Source organism: Trachurus japonicus, chromosome 18 (assembly GCF_045865225.1).
Source record: "Trachurus japonicus isolate A0001 chromosome 18, Traja_1.0".
Taxonomy (NCBI): Eukaryota; Metazoa; Chordata; class Actinopteri; order Carangiformes; family Carangidae; genus Trachurus; species Trachurus japonicus.
The window spans coordinates 19,318,578-19,339,688 of NC_140924.1; the positions used below are offsets into that span (position 1 = coordinate 19,318,578).

At 42.4% G+C, this 21,111-nt stretch overlaps 2 protein-coding genes across 2 annotated transcripts; one reads left to right on the forward strand and one right to left on the reverse strand.

Annotated features, from left to right (window-relative positions):
• The first annotated feature begins 745 nt into the window (after window positions 1-745).
• oxa1l (OXA1L mitochondrial inner membrane protein) lies at window positions 746-6,148 on the forward strand. The gene is made up of 11 exons (XM_085806205.1): window positions 746-865; window positions 1,832-1,969; window positions 2,441-2,533; window positions 2,624-2,927; window positions 3,420-3,563; window positions 3,658-3,743; window positions 4,335-4,499; window positions 4,642-4,746; window positions 4,861-5,023; window positions 5,131-5,211; window positions 5,892-6,148. Exons 1-11 carry the CDS (start codon window positions 755-757, stop codon window positions 6,011-6,013), a joined length of 1,512 nt encoding a protein of 503 aa, XP_085662331.1. The 5' UTR covers window positions 746-754; the 3' UTR covers window positions 6,014-6,148.
• A 68-nt stretch (window positions 6,149-6,216) lies between these two features.
• Window positions 6,217-18,792, reverse strand: slc7a7 (solute carrier family 7 member 7). The gene is made up of 11 exons (XM_085806206.1): window positions 18,588-18,792; window positions 18,039-18,105; window positions 16,151-16,780; window positions 11,747-11,872; window positions 11,461-11,605; window positions 9,166-9,289; window positions 8,408-8,511; window positions 8,216-8,312; window positions 7,980-8,129; window positions 7,681-7,864; window positions 6,217-7,016 (listed from the first exon to the last, which is right to left on the reverse strand). Exons 3-11 carry the CDS (start codon window positions 16,641-16,643, stop codon window positions 6,940-6,942), a joined length of 1,500 nt encoding a protein of 499 aa, XP_085662332.1. The 5' UTR covers window positions 16,644-16,780; window positions 18,039-18,105; window positions 18,588-18,792; the 3' UTR covers window positions 6,217-6,939.
• Window positions 18,793-21,111: the final 2,319 nt, after the last annotated feature.

Here is a 21,111-nt window from a genome sequence, read left to right on the forward strand (position 1 = left end):
TGTAAATTGACTTTTTACTGTTTTTTGATACATATTTTCTTTTCTTTTTTTTCACTTAGGTGCAAATTCACTAGCCTATTAGTTAACTGTAGTGCAACAACGTGCCTGTAACAATAAACAATAAAAAGGACATACCATGGAATGAAGACTTTGAAAGACCTATACTTTACTGAAATGAAAATATGACTACCTCAGTTCCCATGAGTCTTAGAGAGGCCAAGATTATCTGTACGAAAATCCATGTGGCTTGCTGGTATTTTTTATTTAGTGTTGAGTTGCCTTTTGTCACACCCTTATGGGAAACCCCATGATAACTGTCTGTGTGAGATGAGATTCATAACATATTTTTTTTAGTTTGTGTATTTTCAGTGGTGTTGACACTTAACATAACATATGTTATTTAGCTGGTTTGCTTTGCTATCTTTTGTCATGGCAACATATTGATGTAGACAAGACAGACAATGTAGGCCTACATTAAAACTTCCTTTCTGCTAGTAAACACAGAAATAGGCCTACTTGGCCGATAAAGCAAATTAGCAAGCTATAAAGCAAGAAACACCCAACAAGTTATTTAGTGTATCTAAGAATTGAAGAATTGAATGGAAAAATACAAAGAGACATTATGTTAGAGCTGAACAAAATTAAACTGACCCGCTCAAAAGAAAAAAACAAAAACAAACACTCACCACAGGCGAAGTGGAAAAGACGTGACTCCTCGCTCTTTCCGTAGCACGTCATCATCTTCTCTGTCAACATGGCTGCCATCAGGAGCGGGGTGACTCCGGGCTGCCTAGCAAGATGTTTCCTCCGACAGACTGGGAAACCGAGCCGGGGCAGCCTTCCTCTTTCAGACATATGGAGCCACGTAGGTCACCTTTCCTGCCCCACGTCCCCCGCGTTGTTCCCGCGTCCTAATCACAGACACGGGCAGCGACTCTGCGGTTGAGTCGCTAGCCGGTTAGCATCCTCGCTGCGTAGTTACGGTGCATGGTGCATGTCTCCTGCGTGACTTTGACAGTAACAGCCTCTGTGGAAGAGACAGAGGTTTAACATTAAAACAAAACCACCAGGTTTTAAAGCAGAATAACTCACAGTTTAACCAGAGGCTCTGAAATAAGTGCTAACAATAGCAAGGACTTTAATAATGTCATTATTGAAGTGTTGCCAGATTTGTGTCTGATCGGTGAAGACACTGCAGGCAGGGGCTCAGCTGTGGTTTAAGGGCCTCTGTAGTTTTCAACCTGAACTAACTGAATTATCCAGTGTTTTTGTTAAAACCAGAGGTGTAAACCTTCACCCAGCTGCTGAGTCCTGCAGAAACCTCTCAAGGCCACTAGAGGTCACTGCATACCAGGGTTAACTCACATCTGGTGCACATCTGGCCACTGTTTGTCAAACTGGACTTCATTGAAACTTTCATGTCCAGAAGCTGCATCTGCATTTATTGATGTTGTGATATGTTTTTAAACAGTATTTTTTATTACAGGGGAAATGTGGTATGATATATTTGGAAGAAAAACAGAAGTTAGGCCTACCTAATAATACACAGCCGTGTTGTAGTTGCAGAGAAAAGCAAGCAAACATGAGAGCACTTCTAAACTCAGATTTACAATGAGATTAAACAGAGAAAGTCTTTATACTGGAGCCAGAATACAGATTTTTTTCCTATATGATCATCAAAATGTGTATTGATAAATTATCTGTTGATTTAAAAGACATCTCTGCAGATTAAACTGAGAAGCAGCCAGCAGTCCCAGTGTTTGTTATCAGGTTGTTGTTTATTAGGTTAACGTGAACCCACTGATGTTGTGACCCTCCTCTTTCCAAACAGCGGCTCATCCAGAAGTCTCACCTCCACACAGTGTTTGAGTGTCGCAGCTCGGCCACCAGGACCCTGCTGGGCCGCAGGCACCATGGCTCCAAGTTCCTCTGGGTGAACGCCGTGGCGGTCAGACACAACAGCTCACAGGTGATTAGTCTGACACCGGTGGCTCTGACGCATCACAGTCAGGTCATCCTCACACTCTGAGGTGTTAACCGAGCTCACATTTACTCTTTGTAGAGCTGATATGTTGTTTCCTGTTGGGGGAGGGTGTTCAAACATCAAAACTGGTTTTAAAGTGGAGGGAAATGTATTTTTTTGTACATTTCTAAAACAGTTAGATGTGAATTGAATATGACGACATATACAGTTATCATTGGGGTAAACACATTTTACACCATATCAGAAAATATTCATACTTTAGTAAAGTGTTAAGTCTCTTTATTCTTTGGGGATAAAGTCTCTTTATTCAAACCTTTTCCAGTTAATCTGGTGTTTAGAGTGTTTTAACGTGATTTCATGATTCACTGAATCTTTGAATTGTCCCTTTACATAGTCATTTTATTGACAAGTATTGATCATGTGCTGATTGTAGCTGATGCATCTTGGTATTTCCAGATCCCACCTGACGCTCCTCTGGTCCTGGACTCGTCCCCCACCTCCCTGCCCGCTGACCCCACCCCCATCGTCACACAAGCGATCCCTGAACAGGTCGGTGAGAGGGCATCTGATATTAAATTACTCATCTACAGGTTCAAACATGTTCCTCAGTTTTCATCAATCGATTTTTTATCTTCTCAGATCCCAGTTGAAGCCATTTCCATGGTAGCATCTGTGGCAGAGACCGCTCCTCCTCCTCCTCCTCCTCCTCCTTCCTCCCCTGAGCTTGTACCCGTCGACCCCGCCCCTGTTTTAGCGCAGCCGGTCATGGAGCAGGTTGCCGACGTTGCACCGATGGCGGGGGACGTCCTGCAAGCCGCCACCACAGAGTTAACGCTGGCGGAGCTGGGACTGGCCGGACACACGCCTGTGGGACTGATCCAGAACCTGCTGGAGTTCATGCACCTGGACCTGGGTCTGCCCTGGTGGGGGGCAATCGTTATAGGTAAACATTGCATTTCATTTCGATTTATTTTATTCATGGTATACATTCTCACATGGTTGCACATATTTACATAATGTACACATTTTCACCATGAATGAAAAGGAGCAGGATGAAGAAAACTTATAGTACCTGCCCCTCTCTGTTGTTACAATTACATTGGCTTTCTTCAACACCACTGTTATACTCTGTTTCAAAATATTAAGAATGATGAAACATAATGACAAGAAAACAAACTAAATAACGGTAGACACCACTCGTCTATCTATCTTTTCTTTTTTTCCCTTCTTTTTCTCTTTCTCCTTCTTTTTTGTAGATGCTTATCTTTTTTTTTAAAAAACATTTTCTTAAACTGAGACATACTTGTACAACTTTTCAATTCCTTGCTTTGCAGAAATCCACCAGTCTGGGGGGACGGCATAAAGATCTCACTGTGATATTTAGCTCGAGCTTGTCTTTGAGTTTCCTGTTCCCATGACTCTGTGTCTCCCACAGGAACGGTTGTGGCCCGTACGCTGGTGTTTCCAGTTATCGTGAAGGGCCAGAGAGAAGCAGCCAAGCTGAACAACGTGCTGCCGGAGATGACCAAGCTCACCAACAGGATGAACGAGGCCAAACAGAGCGGAAACAAATTCGACTGTAAGTTTTCATTTCTATCTAAGTAAAGCCACTGAATTTGCCTTTTCACAATCACAATTCAGAAGATTTCACTGCAGTTTGTTTCGTGTTGCAGTTGCCAAAGCCTACTCTGACCTGAACCTGTTCCAGAAAAAGCACGACGTGAATCCTCTCCGCGGCTTCCTGGTTCCTTTGGTGCAGGTCAGTTCAGTTCCTTTAATGATCCACCTGTACATTTTACTGAACTATTTTAGGAATTACAGCAGTGGTTCCCAACCTTTTTTGGCCCGTGACCCCATTTTGACAAAACAAATTTCTGGCGACCCCGCAATCCGTCAATCAAGATGCGCCAGCTCAGATATTTGTATATGCTGCATTTTATTTGAACTCTTTATATTCAAGAAAGTGAAAGTGCAGATGCAGTTGTTTAAGATTGTGTGTGGTATTTTTAATAATAATTAAAAAAAAACAAAAAATGAGTTAAAAAAATATTTTCATCAGTAATTTTTTTTATCAATTACTAGACATTTCAGGCGACCCCATTTGAATTCCAGGCAACCCCAAGTAGGGTCCCGACCCCAAGGTTGAAAAACAGAATTACAGTGATTTAAAAGTTAGTTTAGTTTTCTGGTCATTTTAAAGCACATTATATTCTTACTGAACAAATTAAGATTAATTTCTACGTCTGTCTTTATATTTTTTTTTTCATGGGGTTAAATCTGCAGGAAATAAGAGATTTAATATCTTACATGATCAAGCCAAGACAAATCACTTCTCTGTCTGTTCCTTCAGGCTCCAATCTTCGTGTCCTTCTTCATCGCCCTGAGGAAGATGGCGTACCTGCCGGTGCCCAGCATGCAGACGGGAGGTCTGTTCTGGTTTCCAGACCTGACGGCAGCAGATCCGTTTTATATTCTGCCCATCGCCGTCACTGGAACCATGTTCTTCATCCTGGAGGTGAGACAGACACAGTAACAGCATGAAAAGTCTGCGACGTTTACGTTTATCAGATCAGCATGAGCCTTAAATGATAAGACTGGCAGGGTTTGCTTTAGCTGCTGTTACAAATTGTAATAATAACCTGTTTGATCTCCTACAGCTGGGCGCAGAGTCTGGTGTTGACAACCCCAACCTGAGAGCCATGAAGACTGTGTTCAGGATCATGCCCCTGGTCATCCTCCCCCTCACTATCAACTTCCCCACGGTCAGTCTGTTGTTTTTGTTTTTCTTCTACAGGCTGAACTCACATTGCACTGAAACCACACTAAAGTAGCAGAAAACACATCTTAAAACACATTTCCTCTCCATCTGCCTCCAGGCCGTGTTCACCTACTGGCTGACCTCCAACTGCTACTCCCTGGCACAAGTGGCTCTGCTCAGACACCCGTACGTCAGAGACAGGCTGAACATCCCAGAGAGGATCAAACACCCGGACAGCGCTCTGCCCAATAACGACGGCCTCATCGCAAGCATGAAGAAAGGTTGGTGTTGTTACGATAAACCTGAAGCATCATCAGGACGTTTGGTTCAGTTTGTTTAGTTGTTCAGTTGGTGTTTGGACGTGTTGTAACTCTGTGTGTGTTTCCAGGCTGGAAGAACGCTCAGCTGGCCCAGCAGCTGGAAGAGAGAGAGAGGAGGATCAAAAATCATCTGGACCTTGCTGCTAAAGGTCAGTCCCACCACTACTTCAGCAACTTTAAATCGTGCTATAGGTTTTTTTTTCTTTTGGAAAAATATGGAAGAAAGGATTAAATAAACTCAAACAATCTCACTCATTCAGATCAAAAGATTTGAGCTAAAGTGCATAAAATTTTTTAAAAACAAACAAAAAAAGAGTCTCTTCTAACTTCCTGAAAAGTACGTGTTCAATCTGCTGTTTAAAATCACAAAGAGTAACACAACCATTGTGATGACTATATACTATGCACAAGTGTGTAACTGGAGCTCCCCCTTGTGGATGAAGCCGGTCATGTAAAAACTGGATAATGATGAGTTCTCTGTTGTATTGCAGTGGACTGTGAGCTTATAAATAGGGAATTAAATGTAATGGTCAAATAGCTGCCTCTGAAAAGACATGTCTCTTACCAAACAACGATGTAAAGCTGCCCAACATAAAAGAAAGTTTCTTGTTGAATGTTAATTTGACCTCATGAAAAAGTAAAAGTTTTATATAAACACACATACATTTTATTACTATTGTAGGTTATTGGTAAATTAGTCAATTCCCATATTAACTGTAAAGTAACGTTTTAGTAAAAGCATCAAAAATTTATTCCTAGCATTTCAAATATAAACATTTAAAACGTGTATTTCCTTCTGTTAATTGTTCCTGTCCACTTTCCTTTACAGGTCCACTGAGGCAGACTTTTACCCACAATCCTCTGCAGCAGAACCCGCCCATTGCTGCAGCATCAACGAAGGACAAGCCAGCTCAGGGCAAAGCAAAGCCTTGGAAGGACACTGTTGTATAAGTCTTAGAGGGTGATAGGTTGATGGTTTGATGATATATGTACATATTTATGGATGGAAGAGTGAACAGGTTGGGGGAGGGGATGTGACAGGGTATGTATTATTCTAATTAAAATGTCAAATCTGCCTCCAAACAACCACTTTGGTGTCTACGTTGTTTTTATATTTAAGACCACGATACATGAAGAATGAAAAAACTTGAAGTGATTTTACGTTGTCCATAAGTAATTTTATTATAAATATATTTGCAACTCAACTGTCTCAAAGTTACATTGTGTTTGAATCAGACACTTCAGAAAAAAACACGAGTTACTGTGTGTAAAAATAGCCCTTTACCTCACTACACCTGACAGATGACAGTATAAAACTTTATTTGAACTTCTTCCTCCACAGTGAATGTGGAGTATCAGTTTCTAATCTCTTTTGCTGCTTGTTTTTCCTTTTTTGCAAATAATATTAAAAGTCATATTTCTATGGTCAGCAGTGCTTTCAGTGTCAAGGATGTTTTCCTCTCCACTTAAATGAACCACATCAATTTTCCACTTTCCAGTATGATCAGAAATACATAACATAATGTAATTTCACACACAAACAAAGCTTGTCTTCATGTATTAATTAAATAATTTGCTACTGTTCTGTAATAGAAACAGGAGCAGATTTCTTCAGGAGTGCATTCAAGTGTTCCCCTCTGAAGTCACAGTCAGATAGAAGTGAAATCTTGCCGTCAAGCGCCCGGGCACCATCATACGTTAACACTATCACCGGGGCGATGATGACTGACAGGTCAGAGAGCTGGGTCCAGCTCAAGCTCAAATGCTCCTCCGTCGAGGTGGCGACCGGCCGAGACGAGTTCAGGTTGAGCCTCCGTATGTGTGTGTGTGTGTGTGTGCGTCGTCAGTCTCCGGCAGGGTGTTAAAATCAAATGTCTCTACTCTGCCTTGTCGTCGGTATCCATTTCAGTCAGGACGGAGTAGCACACCTTCTGAATGAACAAACCCGATTTAGCTGAAAGAGGTGGAGACAGGAGAAGAGGTTAGGGAAACTCATGCATCAGCCTGGATCCAGCTGTTATCGACAACAGCTGGAATTTCATTTGAAATGTAATTACAGTGATTCCATTGCCTCTAATTAGATGTACATAGACAGGTTTAGCTATCCTTATGATTTGATTTCCTAATCCCAAAAACACATCCCATAGATCCCTAAAAACAAGTTATGTGAAAACAGGGCCGTTGCTAAGAATTCTGGGCCCCCTGAAAGAATACTAAAGTGGGCCCCTACCCCCTGAATTTTGCACGTTTTTTTCTTAGACTACGTATGTATTATCATTTTTTATTTAGCCTACTTTGTTTTGATGCTAATGCAGCATTACTATGAGTATTGGTCAGGGTCTTATGCAGAATAATTTAGTCATACAAAGATTAGACTACTGGGTTTTTTGCGGGCCCCTAGAATTATCATCACCTTTCTCCCCTATACAACGGCCCAGTGTGAAAACCATTTAAATACCAAATAATGTGCAATAACTATATGGAGTAAAATAGCTACTTAGAATAAGAATTAAAGCAGGATGATAGATTTTCCTTAGGTGATGTAACAGGAGTGGAGAGGTGGCACAGTTTGGCATGAATAGAATAAAGAATTTTAAAAAATGGTGCAGGTCTCTTACCGATCGATTTCCGTACCCACAGCGGCCTCTTACTGGCCGGAGTGTAGCAGCAGAGGAAGTAGACGGGCACTCCCGACAGGGCGATGGCAATGCCGATCAGAGAGTTGATGGTGTCGCTGTAGAGCGGCACAACCACCAGGAAGACGGTGAGGAGACAGAAAATGATGGGGTAGATGAGACTGAGCTGTTGGAGGAGAAAGGAGAGAGGAGAGAGGAGAGAAAAGAAGTCAGATTATGCTGAATCACTTTTGAGCAACAAGAACCAATGACTGCAGTGAAGTAATAAAGTGGTTTTTAACCTTCAGCGGCCTCTTCCTGTCCGGCTGCTTCCAGCGCAGATACAGCTGCCCCAAGATGGACAGACCCACAAAGAACCAGTAGCTGAAGCTGTAGTAGTTAATCAGCCTGAAGACGTCCTCTACACACAGGTATATCAGAGCCATGATGCCCTGCAGAGACAAACGGGAAAGTCAGACTAGGAGAAGTGGGAATAGAAATAAAATTAAGAAAACAGAAAATAAAAAGGATGACTAACGTTGAAGAGCAGGGCGGGGATGGGGGTGTAGCGGTGGACATGGAGCATGCACAGGGAGTCTGGCAGGTGGCCCTCTCTGGAGCCCACGAAGAACAGCCTTAATGGACACAAGGGACAATGAGTTGGAGGGTGATCTGACAACACAGCGATGGAGTGACTCAAACGTGATCCTGAAAAGGTCGAATGGCTCACCTGGAGGAGGCCAGGATGGAGGCGTTGAGTCCTCCGAAGCAGGACAGAGCCACGGCGAGGGGGATGGTCCAGTTCATCACACCGAACACCTGGTCCGCAAAGGTCTGGGGAGGAAAGACAGAAATGGTGAAGAAAACCTGCAGAATATGCAAATAGTACAACACTTCCAGATTGCTACTAAACAAAATCTTGGCAAAACATAATATAGAAATGAAAATTGAGGAATCAAAATAATAAAACACAGAAAAAAGAAAATAAATGACATATTCAAAAAGGAGTGAGAAGAAACAGCTTGTTAGCTCTCATCATTTTGTCTAAATAATAATAATAATAATATATACAGTGGGGTAAATTTGCAGATTTTTTAAAAAAGTTTGTCCCCCATAAAGAAATGAGCGGTCTATAGTTTTTATGGTAAATTAATTTTAACACGGAGAGAGACAGAATATGAAAATGAAAAGAAAAGAAAAAGTCCAGAATTAATAAATGCGACAAATTATTTTCCATTTGATCAAGTGAAATGAGGACAAAAATCAGCAGGGGATCAAATACTTATTTTCCCCACTGTATATATATACATATATATAGCTACACATGTCATGCATATATACATATATATACATACACATACGTAATGAATAATAACCAATTATTCATTATTCATTATCCATTGTACCCGCTAAACAACATATTTTTGTACATTTTCTTGAACTGGTTTGAACTGGTGTTTGATCAGTGATCATAGACTAGACACTTACCACAGCGACGGCATCACTGTCTAGGATCGTGTTCATGGGGAGGACGGTGTAGTACGCCACGTTGGTCAGGATGTAGATCACCGTCACTATGGGCATGGAGATGGCGATGGCCAGCGGCAGGTTCCTGTGATTCACACAGAGGAGCAGCAGGGGGAAGCAGAGAGAGAGAGGGTGAGAGACCAGAGGAGTGAAGTAATGGTGGTGGTGGTGGTTCATCAGGAGTCTGCTGGACAAGAGCTGATCGGCCCCGTGGTCGAGGGCAGGATGGGGATTGGGATGAGGTGGGGGGGGTGTTTGTCACTTAATCTGCCTGGGAACTCCTGAAAGGAGCTTGTGATCCAATCACATGTGTTGTCTTTGTTCATTTGCTCAGTTGTGTGAAAGGCTCAAACACCCCCACACAGACACAGACACACACCTACACACAAAGTTGCAACATGGTTTGATAAAGAGACGTCACAACAAACTCTTTAGCAATTTTCCCTGTTTGTTCTTCATCTTTGTGCGTTGTTGTTTACCACTCATGGGTTTTTTTCTTATTGACTGATTTCTGATGATCGAATGTGTCGACCTTTATCCTGCAATTTAACACTGCAGAAACGGTCATGAGATCTGCTGTAATAAGTGTTTAACACCAACTGGGGTGAGGTTTATTGATGAATATAATGATTAAAGTCAATTGTAAAAGCTGGTGTGTGACGTTGACACAAAGTAATACTCCAATGGTGGAATCAGAAATGATTGAGCTAACAACGAGTTTCATTCATTCATTTTTTCATTCAATCAACCTTTGACTTGACACTGCAGCCCTGTGAGTTGACGAGTAATGAATCTGGGAAACCCAGCAGGAGAATGTTTAGTGCCACCCTTCAGGATGTCTCTGTGGTTGAAGCCGTGCTTCGCCTGCAAAGGTGTGGCAGTGTGTTGGCCCAGAGTAAAAAATATTTGTACAACTATTAGATGGAAATGATCTGTTGCAGCATCATTAGTTCTTATTTTAAAATTAGCCAGTGATTCAGTTTCTTACCTGATACAAAACTAATGTGATTCACAGGCAGCAGCTTTAAGGTGTTTGTTTGTTTTTAGTGCTAACGAGCAGACGTTAGCACGCCACCGCGCTAAACTAAGATAGTGAACACAGTTGACGTCAGATGAGCTAAATATCAGAGTACTGACATTGCCATAGTGAGCTTGTTAACATGCTGATGTTAGCATTTAGCTTGACTTTTAGATCATTTTAATGATTATTGATTCACACCCATTCAGAGTTAGGGGAGAACGGGTGGTTGTAACACTTTTTGTCTCAGCTCCAACTAGCAGAGTGTTCATGGTACGGCTCTCAAATTTTGACACAGAGTCCCCTCATTTGTCCTCTAGAAATAGCAGTGCCTTAAACTTCTTAAAGAAGAATTCACTAGTTGATGTCAAATGCAAGGAGTGCCACTGTTACAATCTGCCCCACTACCGGGGTATGTTGTAACACAACCTGGGATAAATTCTAACCACACCACAAAACATGCATCTATGTAAGTTTATTGTGCATGTTCCTATGGTTCAGTATGAAGAGAACAAACTCATCATTGACGGCTAAATGAATAACAGTGACAGTGGTGTGGATCCTAACATTAGAAAGCTGTCTTAAAGAACATATTTTGATAATACCAATGAAGGGAGTGTATGAATGGAAACCTTCAGGAGGTCAGAAGCAGCTAATAATCCGTGTAAAATTCCAGGAAAGATGCGGTTGACACAAACAACAAATAAACATTGACGAAATGACTCACATTTCACCTAAGAACCTGCTCTTTCATCTTATACAGGTTACCTAATTCAAACGTCAACGGTATCGATACTCATTAAAATTTGGACTTGGTTCAAAAGATTTGTTACTTACCTAAAACATTTTTTTGGGCTGTAAAACCTACAAACCTCTTCATACAGCCATGGAAATTCACATGCAATGTCAGGGAGTGAGTGGGTACACATGATATTGATCACATAACTCTAATGGTATCCCTTGTTGGTGAAAGTGATGCTGTTAACCATCCCTGGTGGTTTCCCCATCAGCACTTTATGACACTGCGTTATTTCTGAAATCCCTTTGATCTTAGTAGCCTAATTGATGGATGTCTTATGTTTTTACTTGCCATGAGTAGTCGCTAAATCTGCCTTTCAGGTTTTGTTTTGTTTTTTATAATAATGACAATTTAAGTCTACTCAGCCGGTGCTGAATGTTATATCAAAGTGATTCATCACTGTACTGTATGTATCGGCATCAACATCTGGCCTGCTCACCTCTCTGGGTTTTTGATCTCCTCTGTGACAAAGTTGAGGGTGTCCCATCCAGAGTAGGAGAACAGGGCCGAGTACAGGGCCAGAGCGATGTCCCCGGGGTCCTGAGACGAGCCATCGAAGAGATCATCGAAGTTCTGGGTGTGACCTGAAAAACAAACACCAACAACAGTTATTTAACTATGGTGAAATGACTTAAGTCTCAGTTACAGTACGTTTAACTCATATAAATAGCCTTAAAGTGACAGGAGGTGTCAGCTAACTCTTAATATTGTTCTCATTTAAACACCTTGTCCGATCTTCACCAGGCCCGTGATGATGACAGCGATGAGGGCGATGACTTTGGCGTAGGTGAAGAAGTCCTGGACCCTGGTGCCCCACTTCACATAGGCGCAGTTCACAAAGGTCAGCAAACCTGAGGGAGAGGAACATAAACACAGATACACATGTGTTACTCACTCATAACCACAGAAACGACCCACTGCTCTGTAAACTGGGCGTGTGCCAGCATGTTTCCGTGTGAGAGAGCGGCCGATTTAAGGAAACGCTGCTGCTGACTCAAGCAGACCGGCCTGTTGTTTTTCAGATGAGGAAACAGCTGAGTGCAGCACATACAACCTCACACACACACACACACACACATAAGGCCACACACACTAGCAGGTACAGTCATGGAAACAAGGCTGACTTTAAAGGGATAGTTCAACATTTTGGCAAATTTGCCCATTGCCATAATCCCTATAGTCATACCAGTAGGTTTGTTACCTTTAATTGTCGGTGCAAGCTATTTTTAGAACGGTGGAGCAGAGCCGCGAGCTGCTCAGAGCTACGCTACGGAGGCTAATGGGATTTCTTGGTGTCAATCATCAAACTCATCAAATAGAGGAGTTGTTTTCTAGGTCAATTCATGCAAAGCCGCTGATGTGCGTTCCCGTCGGAGGCAGTTTTTTCTCTGCATTTGCCTCGAAAACAACTCTGTCTCGTAACGCTCTGTTATTATCTCATAGCGTGGTGAATGTGCAGGTCACAACTTGTCCACGAGAGCGTTTCGGAGTTGTTGGATGGGAAACCAAGATCCCATGAGCCTCCGTAGCGTAGCTCTGAGCAGCTCGCAGCTCTGCTCCGCCGTTCTAAAAACAGCTTGCACTGACAATTAAAGGTAACAAACCTACTGCAAAAACTATAGGGATTATGGCAATGGGCCAATTTGCCAAAATGTTGAACTATCCCTTTAATAGGAGTTCACCAACAGCTGATAGGAGAAGCCTCCTCTTTATTTGTCGGCCTCCTTCTCTTTGAGCTGCTTTGATGTTCTTTGGAAACGGGAAATGTTTTGTGCTTCTCCGGGCGTCTTATCAGCACATGACCCCTCCTCGTTCATAGATGTGGAAACAACTAGACACATGATGTCTGGTCATTCCACACAGTCCACTTCTTTTAATCATTGTGGTTTATCTCTTCTTTTTAGTAAACAAAACTCCTTTTTCTTCCTCCTGAGTCTTGAGTCTGTCCTGAGTCACAGATTAAACAAATTCACCTGAAAACCAGCTGAGTCGACACATTTTATCTCCAGTGAAACTCTCAGGCCGCACTTATCCCCCGCTCTGACCTCCCAGACGTTTAAAGACGAGACCAAAACAGGATTGCATCACCGCGCCGATTCCCTCCTCCGCATTGACCAAAGGGAGGGCGGATCACAACACTATCATCTTCCACCGACCATTGACAGATAGGGGATCATAACAAGTCGGCTCCCAACAGGACGCCCGGTCAAACACAACACACCTCCACGGTTCGGACGGAGATGAGCGATGGAGAGGGAGACAGCGCCACACAGAAGGAGGAGGTGTGGTGTGTTGACAGTGAAAGGCTAGAAGGGTGGGAGGTGTGAGGTTGGGTTCAGGAGGCTGGACGACTGGTAGCACAAGACAAATACAGTCCAGATGTTGAGGTGAAATGGAGATCTTTAAAAACTCATTCACTTCGCTCACAAACTGTGAACTCATGTGAGAATACAAATCAACCACTGGATGTCAGAAGATATAAAACATTCAATGTACACATAATTAAATGAGATAAAATATGTGATGTGCTTAGTTCTGTGTAACCGTTGTGTTTTTCTTACTGCAGATGGATACACATTTTGATTTTTTTCTTACTTTTAGTGAAAGTTAAAGGTTTTTGTTCTGTCTCATGAGTTTCAAATCCAGGAAGCAAAAAAGTGAAATGGAAAAACATGCTTTGTGCATGTGTCATTTTTGCAGTACCTACTGTATGTTACAATATTCACAAACCATTCTTCCACCAAGAAATGACATTATAACAATTTACTTATGTCTTTATCGTTTTGACATTTTTTCCTATTAAGTCAAAAATAATGAGACAGCTTAGTTTTAACTTGTATTTATTTTTTCAAGTGCTTTATGAGAATTTGAACTTAATTTGTCATATTTATGCTAATCTTGGAGATACTAAATAAAATGTGTGACTTATTAGGTCCAAATTATTAAATCATTACACAAATTAGCTACTAAGTGAGATAATAGATAAAATAATGTTGAAACTTTAACTTACTGCATCATTGATTTCATATGTATATTATAATAAGTATAATACTTTATATTGGATCTGGTTATTTTACAGAAGCTTTAATTGAGATATTTCAAGTCAAACCTATGATAATTATGATTTGCCATATTATGATTTAAGAATTTTTATTAAGTAAATATTTCTATGTTTTTAATTTTGCTCAGCATAAATGGTCTTCCATATAAACAGGACCAAACTCTGTTAAAGCTGACATAGTTGCATATGACATGTCACCTTCAAATAAGAAAAATGTGACGTAGGCCTATAAAAATAATTTTTTTAACAATAACAGCAAGACCAAAAGGTCATTACAATCTATCCTCTTCATATAAAGTTGGGGTACAGCGAAGCTACAGTTTCCCAGTGGTCAGTTAAGACACCTTCACTGACAGGAAGTCGTTCACTCTGTCTTAACTCCTGCTGAGCTGTCAGTTGGCCGTCGCCTCTCAGGTCAGAGTCTCAGCGCAGCGAGGACTTTACCTCACAGCTATCAGCACTCCTCTGAGCACTGCTTATCGGAGCATGGCCTTTATGTGTGTGTGTGTGTGTGCTTGTCTTTCAGTGTGTACGCTCCACACGGCTGCCTTTCAGGTGCGTGGGTGGATGAATGACTAATATTTATTGCAAACGTGAACAAATTGTGTATTTTTTATCTTTGGAGAGACCAGAGCTTATCTTTGACGCACCGCCTTAATAAGCTCTGTGTGTGTCTTTGACCTGTCGTCTCAGCGTCTGGTTGCCTCAGTGTTGGTATTTCTCTGCCTATAAAGTTGTGTTCAGTTGCCTCGGTGACGAGCGGTCGTGTAAATTTCACTATGGTTTGATTAATTCAGTTTGTCAGCCTATCTCTGTCTCTATGTGCCATTGTGTTGTAGTAACCTCAGCGATTTGGGCCACATCCACTGAGAAAGGTCACTTCTACATTTATGAGGCGCTTTCTTGCCGCCGTGACTAAAGTCCACACGTGAAGGACACACAGCTGGGATTTCTAAGTCATCACTCAGAGATTGAGTAAAAAAGACTTTTTCCCTTACTCTTCCTGCCTTTTTTGAGGGGGGGTTTGCTCAGTTCCTCCTTAGTCTGATGTCAGAGCTGCAGAGCTGCTGACCTAAGCTTTTGTGTCACCATTTTTCACTTCTCTAGTCTCTGGAGCTCACATGCTCCGTCTAAGATGTGAAACCACCGGTGACTGTGACAGCCACTCGTCACTCACTCTCACTCACACATGTAGCCTACAACAGTAGAGACAGATCCAGGGCCGTTGCTAGGAATTCTGGGGCCCCTGAAAGAATGCTAAAGTGGGCCCCTGACTTTTCCACTTTTTTTTCTTACACTACATATGTATTATCATTTTTTATTTAGTCTACTTTGTTTTGATGCTAATGCAGCATTACTATGAGTATTAGTCAGCAGAATAATTCAGTCATACAAAGATTAGACTACTGGGGTTTTTTTTGTGGGCCCTACTGGGCGCTGGGCCCCTAGAATAGAGAGCCTAAGTGGAAGCAGGAAGTAACGGTCGCTGTGGGACCTCAACTCGGAAAAAGTCTCCATGTAAGTGAACGGGAGTCAAAGTTTTATTTGGTGATCCGATTGAATTGTGCCATGAGAAAAAAATATGACCTCTACCTGTTTAAAACATCACGTTTTATGCAGAGAAATCAGCAGTTTGTTGTAAAACTATTGTAAAATAAAATTCAGAAGAATCCGTAACCAGAAAGACTACAAGTCGCGTAGGTGATGTCACACACCAAATGCCGCCCTTTCCCGTGTCAGTTGGTGACGTATTTTTTGTGGGACACAGATCTGTAGTCCGTAGAGCAGTCTTCACACAAAATACATTCTTCCGTTGCCGTTTTACAACAAACTGCTGATTTCACAGCATGAAACGTGATGTTTTAAACAGGTAGAGGTCATATTTTTTTCTCATGGCACAATTCAATCGGATCACGAAATAAAACTTTGACTCCCGTTCACTTACATGGAGACTTTTTCCGAGTTGAGGTCCCATGGCGACGTTACTTCCTGCTTCCGCTTAGGCTCTCTATTATCATCACCTTTCTCCCCTATACCACGGCCCTGCACAGATCTGATGCGTACTCACATATACAAGCAGCCGCCAGCAGCCGGTTGGCCAGGTACGGCGCTATGCAGGTGGGGAAGATGGGCTGCACCATGTAGTTGGAGAAGGTGATGGCTATGACGGCCTGGCTGGTGGGTTCGATGATCAGCAGCGACGTCCACAGGCGGATGAAGGCCATGAAACCCCCGAAGGCCTCCAGGATGTAGGCGTAGGAGGCCCCCGACTTGGTGATGGTGGTCCCCAGCTCGGCGTAGCACAGGGCCCCGAAGATGGAGAAGATCCCGCCGATGGTCCACACCACCAGGGAGAGGCCGTAGGAGGCGCTGTGGATGAGGACGCCCTTGGGCGAGACGAAGATGCCCGAGCCGATCATGTTGCCCACGATGAGGCAGACCCCGTTCAGGAGGGAGATCTCCTTCTTCAGCTTCATGGACTCCCCGGAGGCCTCAGACTTTATGGATGGCGGGCCCCCGTTGGTCGCCTCTTGCGTTGGGGCCGGGTTGTAGGAAGCCATTGTTCGTGCTTTGGTGTTTGAGTTTATTTATGAGGTTAAAAAGAAAAAAGAAAAAGAGTCTGGGAGTGTTTTCTGTGCAAGGTTTCACTCACAAACGCAGCGTTTTCCCTCAGTTATCTGTGATCATATCCTGCCATCTGTGGAGGCAACACACAGAGTCATATCAGTGATGCTGTAACCATGGACACCGACTTGTCACAGCAAGCATGTGCAACAAATTCTTGTGTTATATCACTTCCGTCCAAATGCAGTCAGAAAAAAACAACATATTTACATGCCTAAGGTGCTTATGTAGGAACAAATGTGCATAAAAAACAAAAACAAAGATAATACGACACTAGTGTGGTGGACACTGTTGGATTTGAGAGCAGTTTTGTGGGTCGGAGCCATTAGAGCGCACGGCAAATGGCCTTTTAAGGTTGAGTGTATTGACAGAGAGAAGGGGAGCGGAGCAAACGCGCCGCATGCCTAAAAAACCGGCCGTTCTTCATTAGTAACCGTAAACTGAGGAAGAATTACTGACAGAGACACACAAAAGCTTTGACTCAGAGTTACCCACTGATCCACCAACACACACACACACACACATGCAGAGTTTGAGAGTGTCAGCAGTGTGGCTGGTCCAAAGTTCATCATCCTCAGCATGTACGGAGACTGATGATGCGACAGACACACGATAGGCAGTTAACCCAGTCACCTCTCTGCATGACCGGCTCCAACATGCTCCACAATCTGATGTAGGAAGCAAATAAACCTACATATTGATGGCCTTAAATGTTAATGAGGCTTTGACTAAAAGTAAAGTTTTTAGTGATGGGTTAAAGGGTTTTCAACAAATACTGTAAAGATGCCAATTGAAATGTATGTCCACCTCAAAAATACAAACTTTTAGGATGATTTACATCAAATGATCCAGATTAAATGTAGATGAAAAAGTAAAAATGTAAATATAAGTGTTGCTTTGGGGTGATTTTTAAACACTATACATAAGTTTTCCTAAAAAATATTATAATCTCTGGTGACTTTTCACCTGACAATTATCCAGATTGTCCTATGAGCTCCTCATGTCAGACATGAGAGTGATCAAACCGACTAAGAACAGTGGTTTAAGATTGTACAAACTCTTGAGTCTATAAACACATGCAGGAACGCGCAGGAGAAGTCAGATTTAGATAAAACACAAACAATGGTGGTGTTCAGATATTCCAAAAAATTGACCCCATGCAGGACAGGATGGTAAACAGATGACACCAAATCAACACATAATAACAGAGGGGATCCTCAAAGTGGGAGAGATAACCCTGATATCAAGGCACACAGGAATAATACTTCACTGTAGATGTGAGGATTCAGACCGGAGGCTGTCGAGACAGGGTGAAGGAAAAGTTCAAATACCTTGAGGCAGCAGCAGCGGCAACAGCAACAGATCAGCAAGCAGCACGTGGGTTCATGAAGGAAGTGGCTGTGAAGTGAAGGACAGTAGATTGAGTATCCACGCATGTGATTAAACGCGTGCCGGAGACACAGAGAGGCGAGGCTCCCACTGGAAAGTAGAGAGCAAGGTCCAGAAAGCTGCTGATAAGTACTTACTCAAGGTTACATCCTGGACCTGGATACTCCTCTCCAGGGATTAATAACACTCTCATCAATCAATGACACTAATAATAAATCATATTCTTTGTGTTACTGGATTAAACCTGACAGATGACACTGAGAGAGCAGGACTCACCTGCGTGCATATGATGTGTGACCTCTATATAAAACCACTCTGCTGTGTCACAATAGATTTAATCTGAATGGTGTAGTTTATAATGCTAGGAGACACTCTGATAAGAAGATATATGACATTATAAGTTAATAAATGATACCCAGGCTGGAGCTCGATTGGCTCATCTCCAGGCAGTAAAGTACCAGCAGCTGTTGGACAGATGTGCATGGGCTCACCTGCTCCTCCAGCTCCGCGTGGGTCCTCCTCTCTGGTGTCCAACCCGTCCTCAGGGATGACAAAACAAAAATAAAAGTGTGATATGAAATGATGCGTTCACCCTCTCATCGCTCTCTAATAATATCTTCGTGTTCGAGTCCCACTCCCGTGCGTCTTTACGCGGCTGCTGCTTCCTCTTGTTTTGGCCGCGCGCTCTGTTCCTCCTCAGCTGATGCACTTGTGGCTTTATGTACTTGTGCCTTTACTACCAAGGAAACGAGTCAGAGGGGGGGGGGGGGGAGGTGAAGGAGGGAGATAGACAGGGAGGGAGGGGGTGTTTATTGGCTCGCATTGTGTCTCGTGAGTGAGTTTCTGAGTGAAATTATGGGCTTTAATTAAATTATCGCGCACATCAAACAGCTGCTATCAACACCGAGAGAGGAACAGCGGTGGGACTGTGATAAGGAAAGTAAAACTCAGGTGTTTTAGAGAAATCAACATGCAAACACAACCTGTTTTAGTCAATGAACTCACATGTCGATTAGGAGGAGATGACATCTATTGCCTAAGTCCATTCTTAAGTTAAATACATGATGTCAAATATTTGTGCTTGATTATTGGAGAGCGAATCTCTGGACCACAGCTCCCTCTTGTGGATACTAGAAACACTGAAGGACAAGGACTTTGTCTATAACTTTTATACTGGATTTTTTTTTTTTTTTTTTTTACAGTGATCTTATTATGCTTTCTTGAAAATATACATTTCAAAGATATAATCTGATGTAGAGAGTTTTTTTTTTTTTTTTTTTTTACAAGATAGGCTATAGTTTTGGTTTTAGTTCACTTAAACTTAATATAAACAGGAAGCCTAACTGAGGTATAGGTCTATTTTGAAAGGGAGTGACTTGGGATCAGATTTATGACAAGACAGTTTCAGTAACTCATTAGAATAATCACAGATGTGTGTGGGGGTTTTTTTTTTTTATATCTGAATGTAGAAATTTACATTTAAACTTACCCCGAATGAAGTAAGGGAAGGAAAGAAGAGAGGGAGGAAGAAAGGATGACTCACCATCAGTTTTCCCCTGGATGATAAATTACTTTTACTACTTGTTCTACAAATGATTTGATTAAGCTGTACAGCTGTGTGCATTAATCTGTTTGCAACTGCAATATTGTGTATTATAAACTATTGATTACATGTTTTGGTTCTAAATGTTAAAGGTTTAAAAGGAGGATTTGGAGTGTTTTGGGTTTGTTAACATTTTCTATGTTTCTCAGATTTTGCTTTAATATATATAAATGTAATGAACTGATTAAAAGTCATAATAAACAACACAACCCTTGTTTGCCTAAATGGTCGGTGATCACCTTTAGTCACATTAATTAATGGCTGATGGATGATAAATAACTTCCTTGTCTCCCAAATGGAAAAGATAAAGGACCTTTAACACCTAAAGACACTTTTGTCCTTCCTATTGAAGATGTTGACAAAGTGATGATTAATGCTTATTGATGAGTGTCAAATGTGTTGCATGTGATCAAAGTCCACCACCATCACCATCACACCTGTGGACTTTTGTCTCCAACTTTTCTTCTTCCCTGAATTGAAAACTATTAAATTGACTTTCTTTTTTTTTTTTTGTCTTTCTTGTTTTTTTTTTTGATTGAGACACGTCTCTTGTCGCTCACGAACGCATGTGGACAAACTTCTCACACATGGCTCCTTTCACTCCTTTTGTCCCGCTTTCTAACCCTGGCCATTCTTGTCCTTGGTTACCGGTTGTCATGGTTTCGGGAGCCCCCGTAGGCTAAAAAACTGGAGGGATTAAAGGCGGCCATTTTGGGGACAGCTGGGCCAGGTTGGTCCTTGTTGCCCCCTGTCCCGCTCCCAGTCACTCTGGGGGGAAGAGGGGTGGCATTGTGTGAGGATTAGAGCTTCCTGTGTGTCAGCTCATTACATGGGGTGGGAGGAGGAGGGGGAGGAGGGGGGTAGGTGGGGTGGGTACAGGGGTGAGGGGGTGAGTAGAAAGAGTGAGGGAGAGAAATGAAAGAGAAAATGAAAGAGAGTGCGTATGAAAGAGAGTATGACACAGAGAGGGGAGGGGAGGGGAGGGGGGGAGGCAGGGAGAGAGAGAGAGGGGGAGAGGGAGGGAGGGAGGTGGCGGCCTCTACAGCTGCACCCTCAATCACACTCATACAGGCTCTGATTATCCTTTTCACACACACACACTCACACACAGACACATACACACTGAACTGAAACATATTAAAAGACACTGAGGGGCACAAAAAAAAAAAAAAAAAAAAGAAAGAGCAGAATTAAGAGACAGCAGCTAGAGCCCAGCAGCCCAGACAAAGGACGGCCCGATCCAGACACACCGAGAGCTGGAACAAACAGGAGAAAACTGAGCGTACATGCAGGCGCACACAGAGTCGGAGTCATGCAAACAGAATACTTAAACAGATAAATGAATTCACAGGAGACACGGGCTTAAACCAAACCCAGACAAAAAACAAAACAAAAAACCTCTCTATCCCTAA

Coding starts and splice junctions, on each gene's coding strand:
- oxa1l (XM_085806205.1), top strand. CDS start 755: ATGGCTGCCATCAGGAGCGGGGTGACTCCGGGCTGCCTAGCAAGATGT. Junction 3,744..4,334: donor TCCTGGTTCCTTTGGTGCAG/GTCAGTTCAGTT, acceptor CTGTTCCTTCAG/GCTCCAATCTTCGTGTCCTT. Junction 4,500..4,641: donor CCATGTTCTTCATCCTGGAG/GTGAGACAGACA, acceptor GATCTCCTACAG/CTGGGCGCAGAGTCTGGTGT.
- slc7a7 (XM_085806206.1), bottom strand. CDS start 16,643: ATGGCTTCCTACAACCCGGCCCCAACGCAAGAGGCGACCAACGGGGGC. Junction 8,512..9,165: donor ACAGTGATGCCGTCGCTGTG/GTAAGTGTCTAG, acceptor TTTCCTCCCCAG/ACCTTTGCGGACCAGGTGTT. Junction 7,865..7,979: donor ACAGGAAGAGGCCGCTGAAG/GTTAAAAACCAC, acceptor CTCCTCCAACAG/CTCAGTCTCATCTACCCCAT.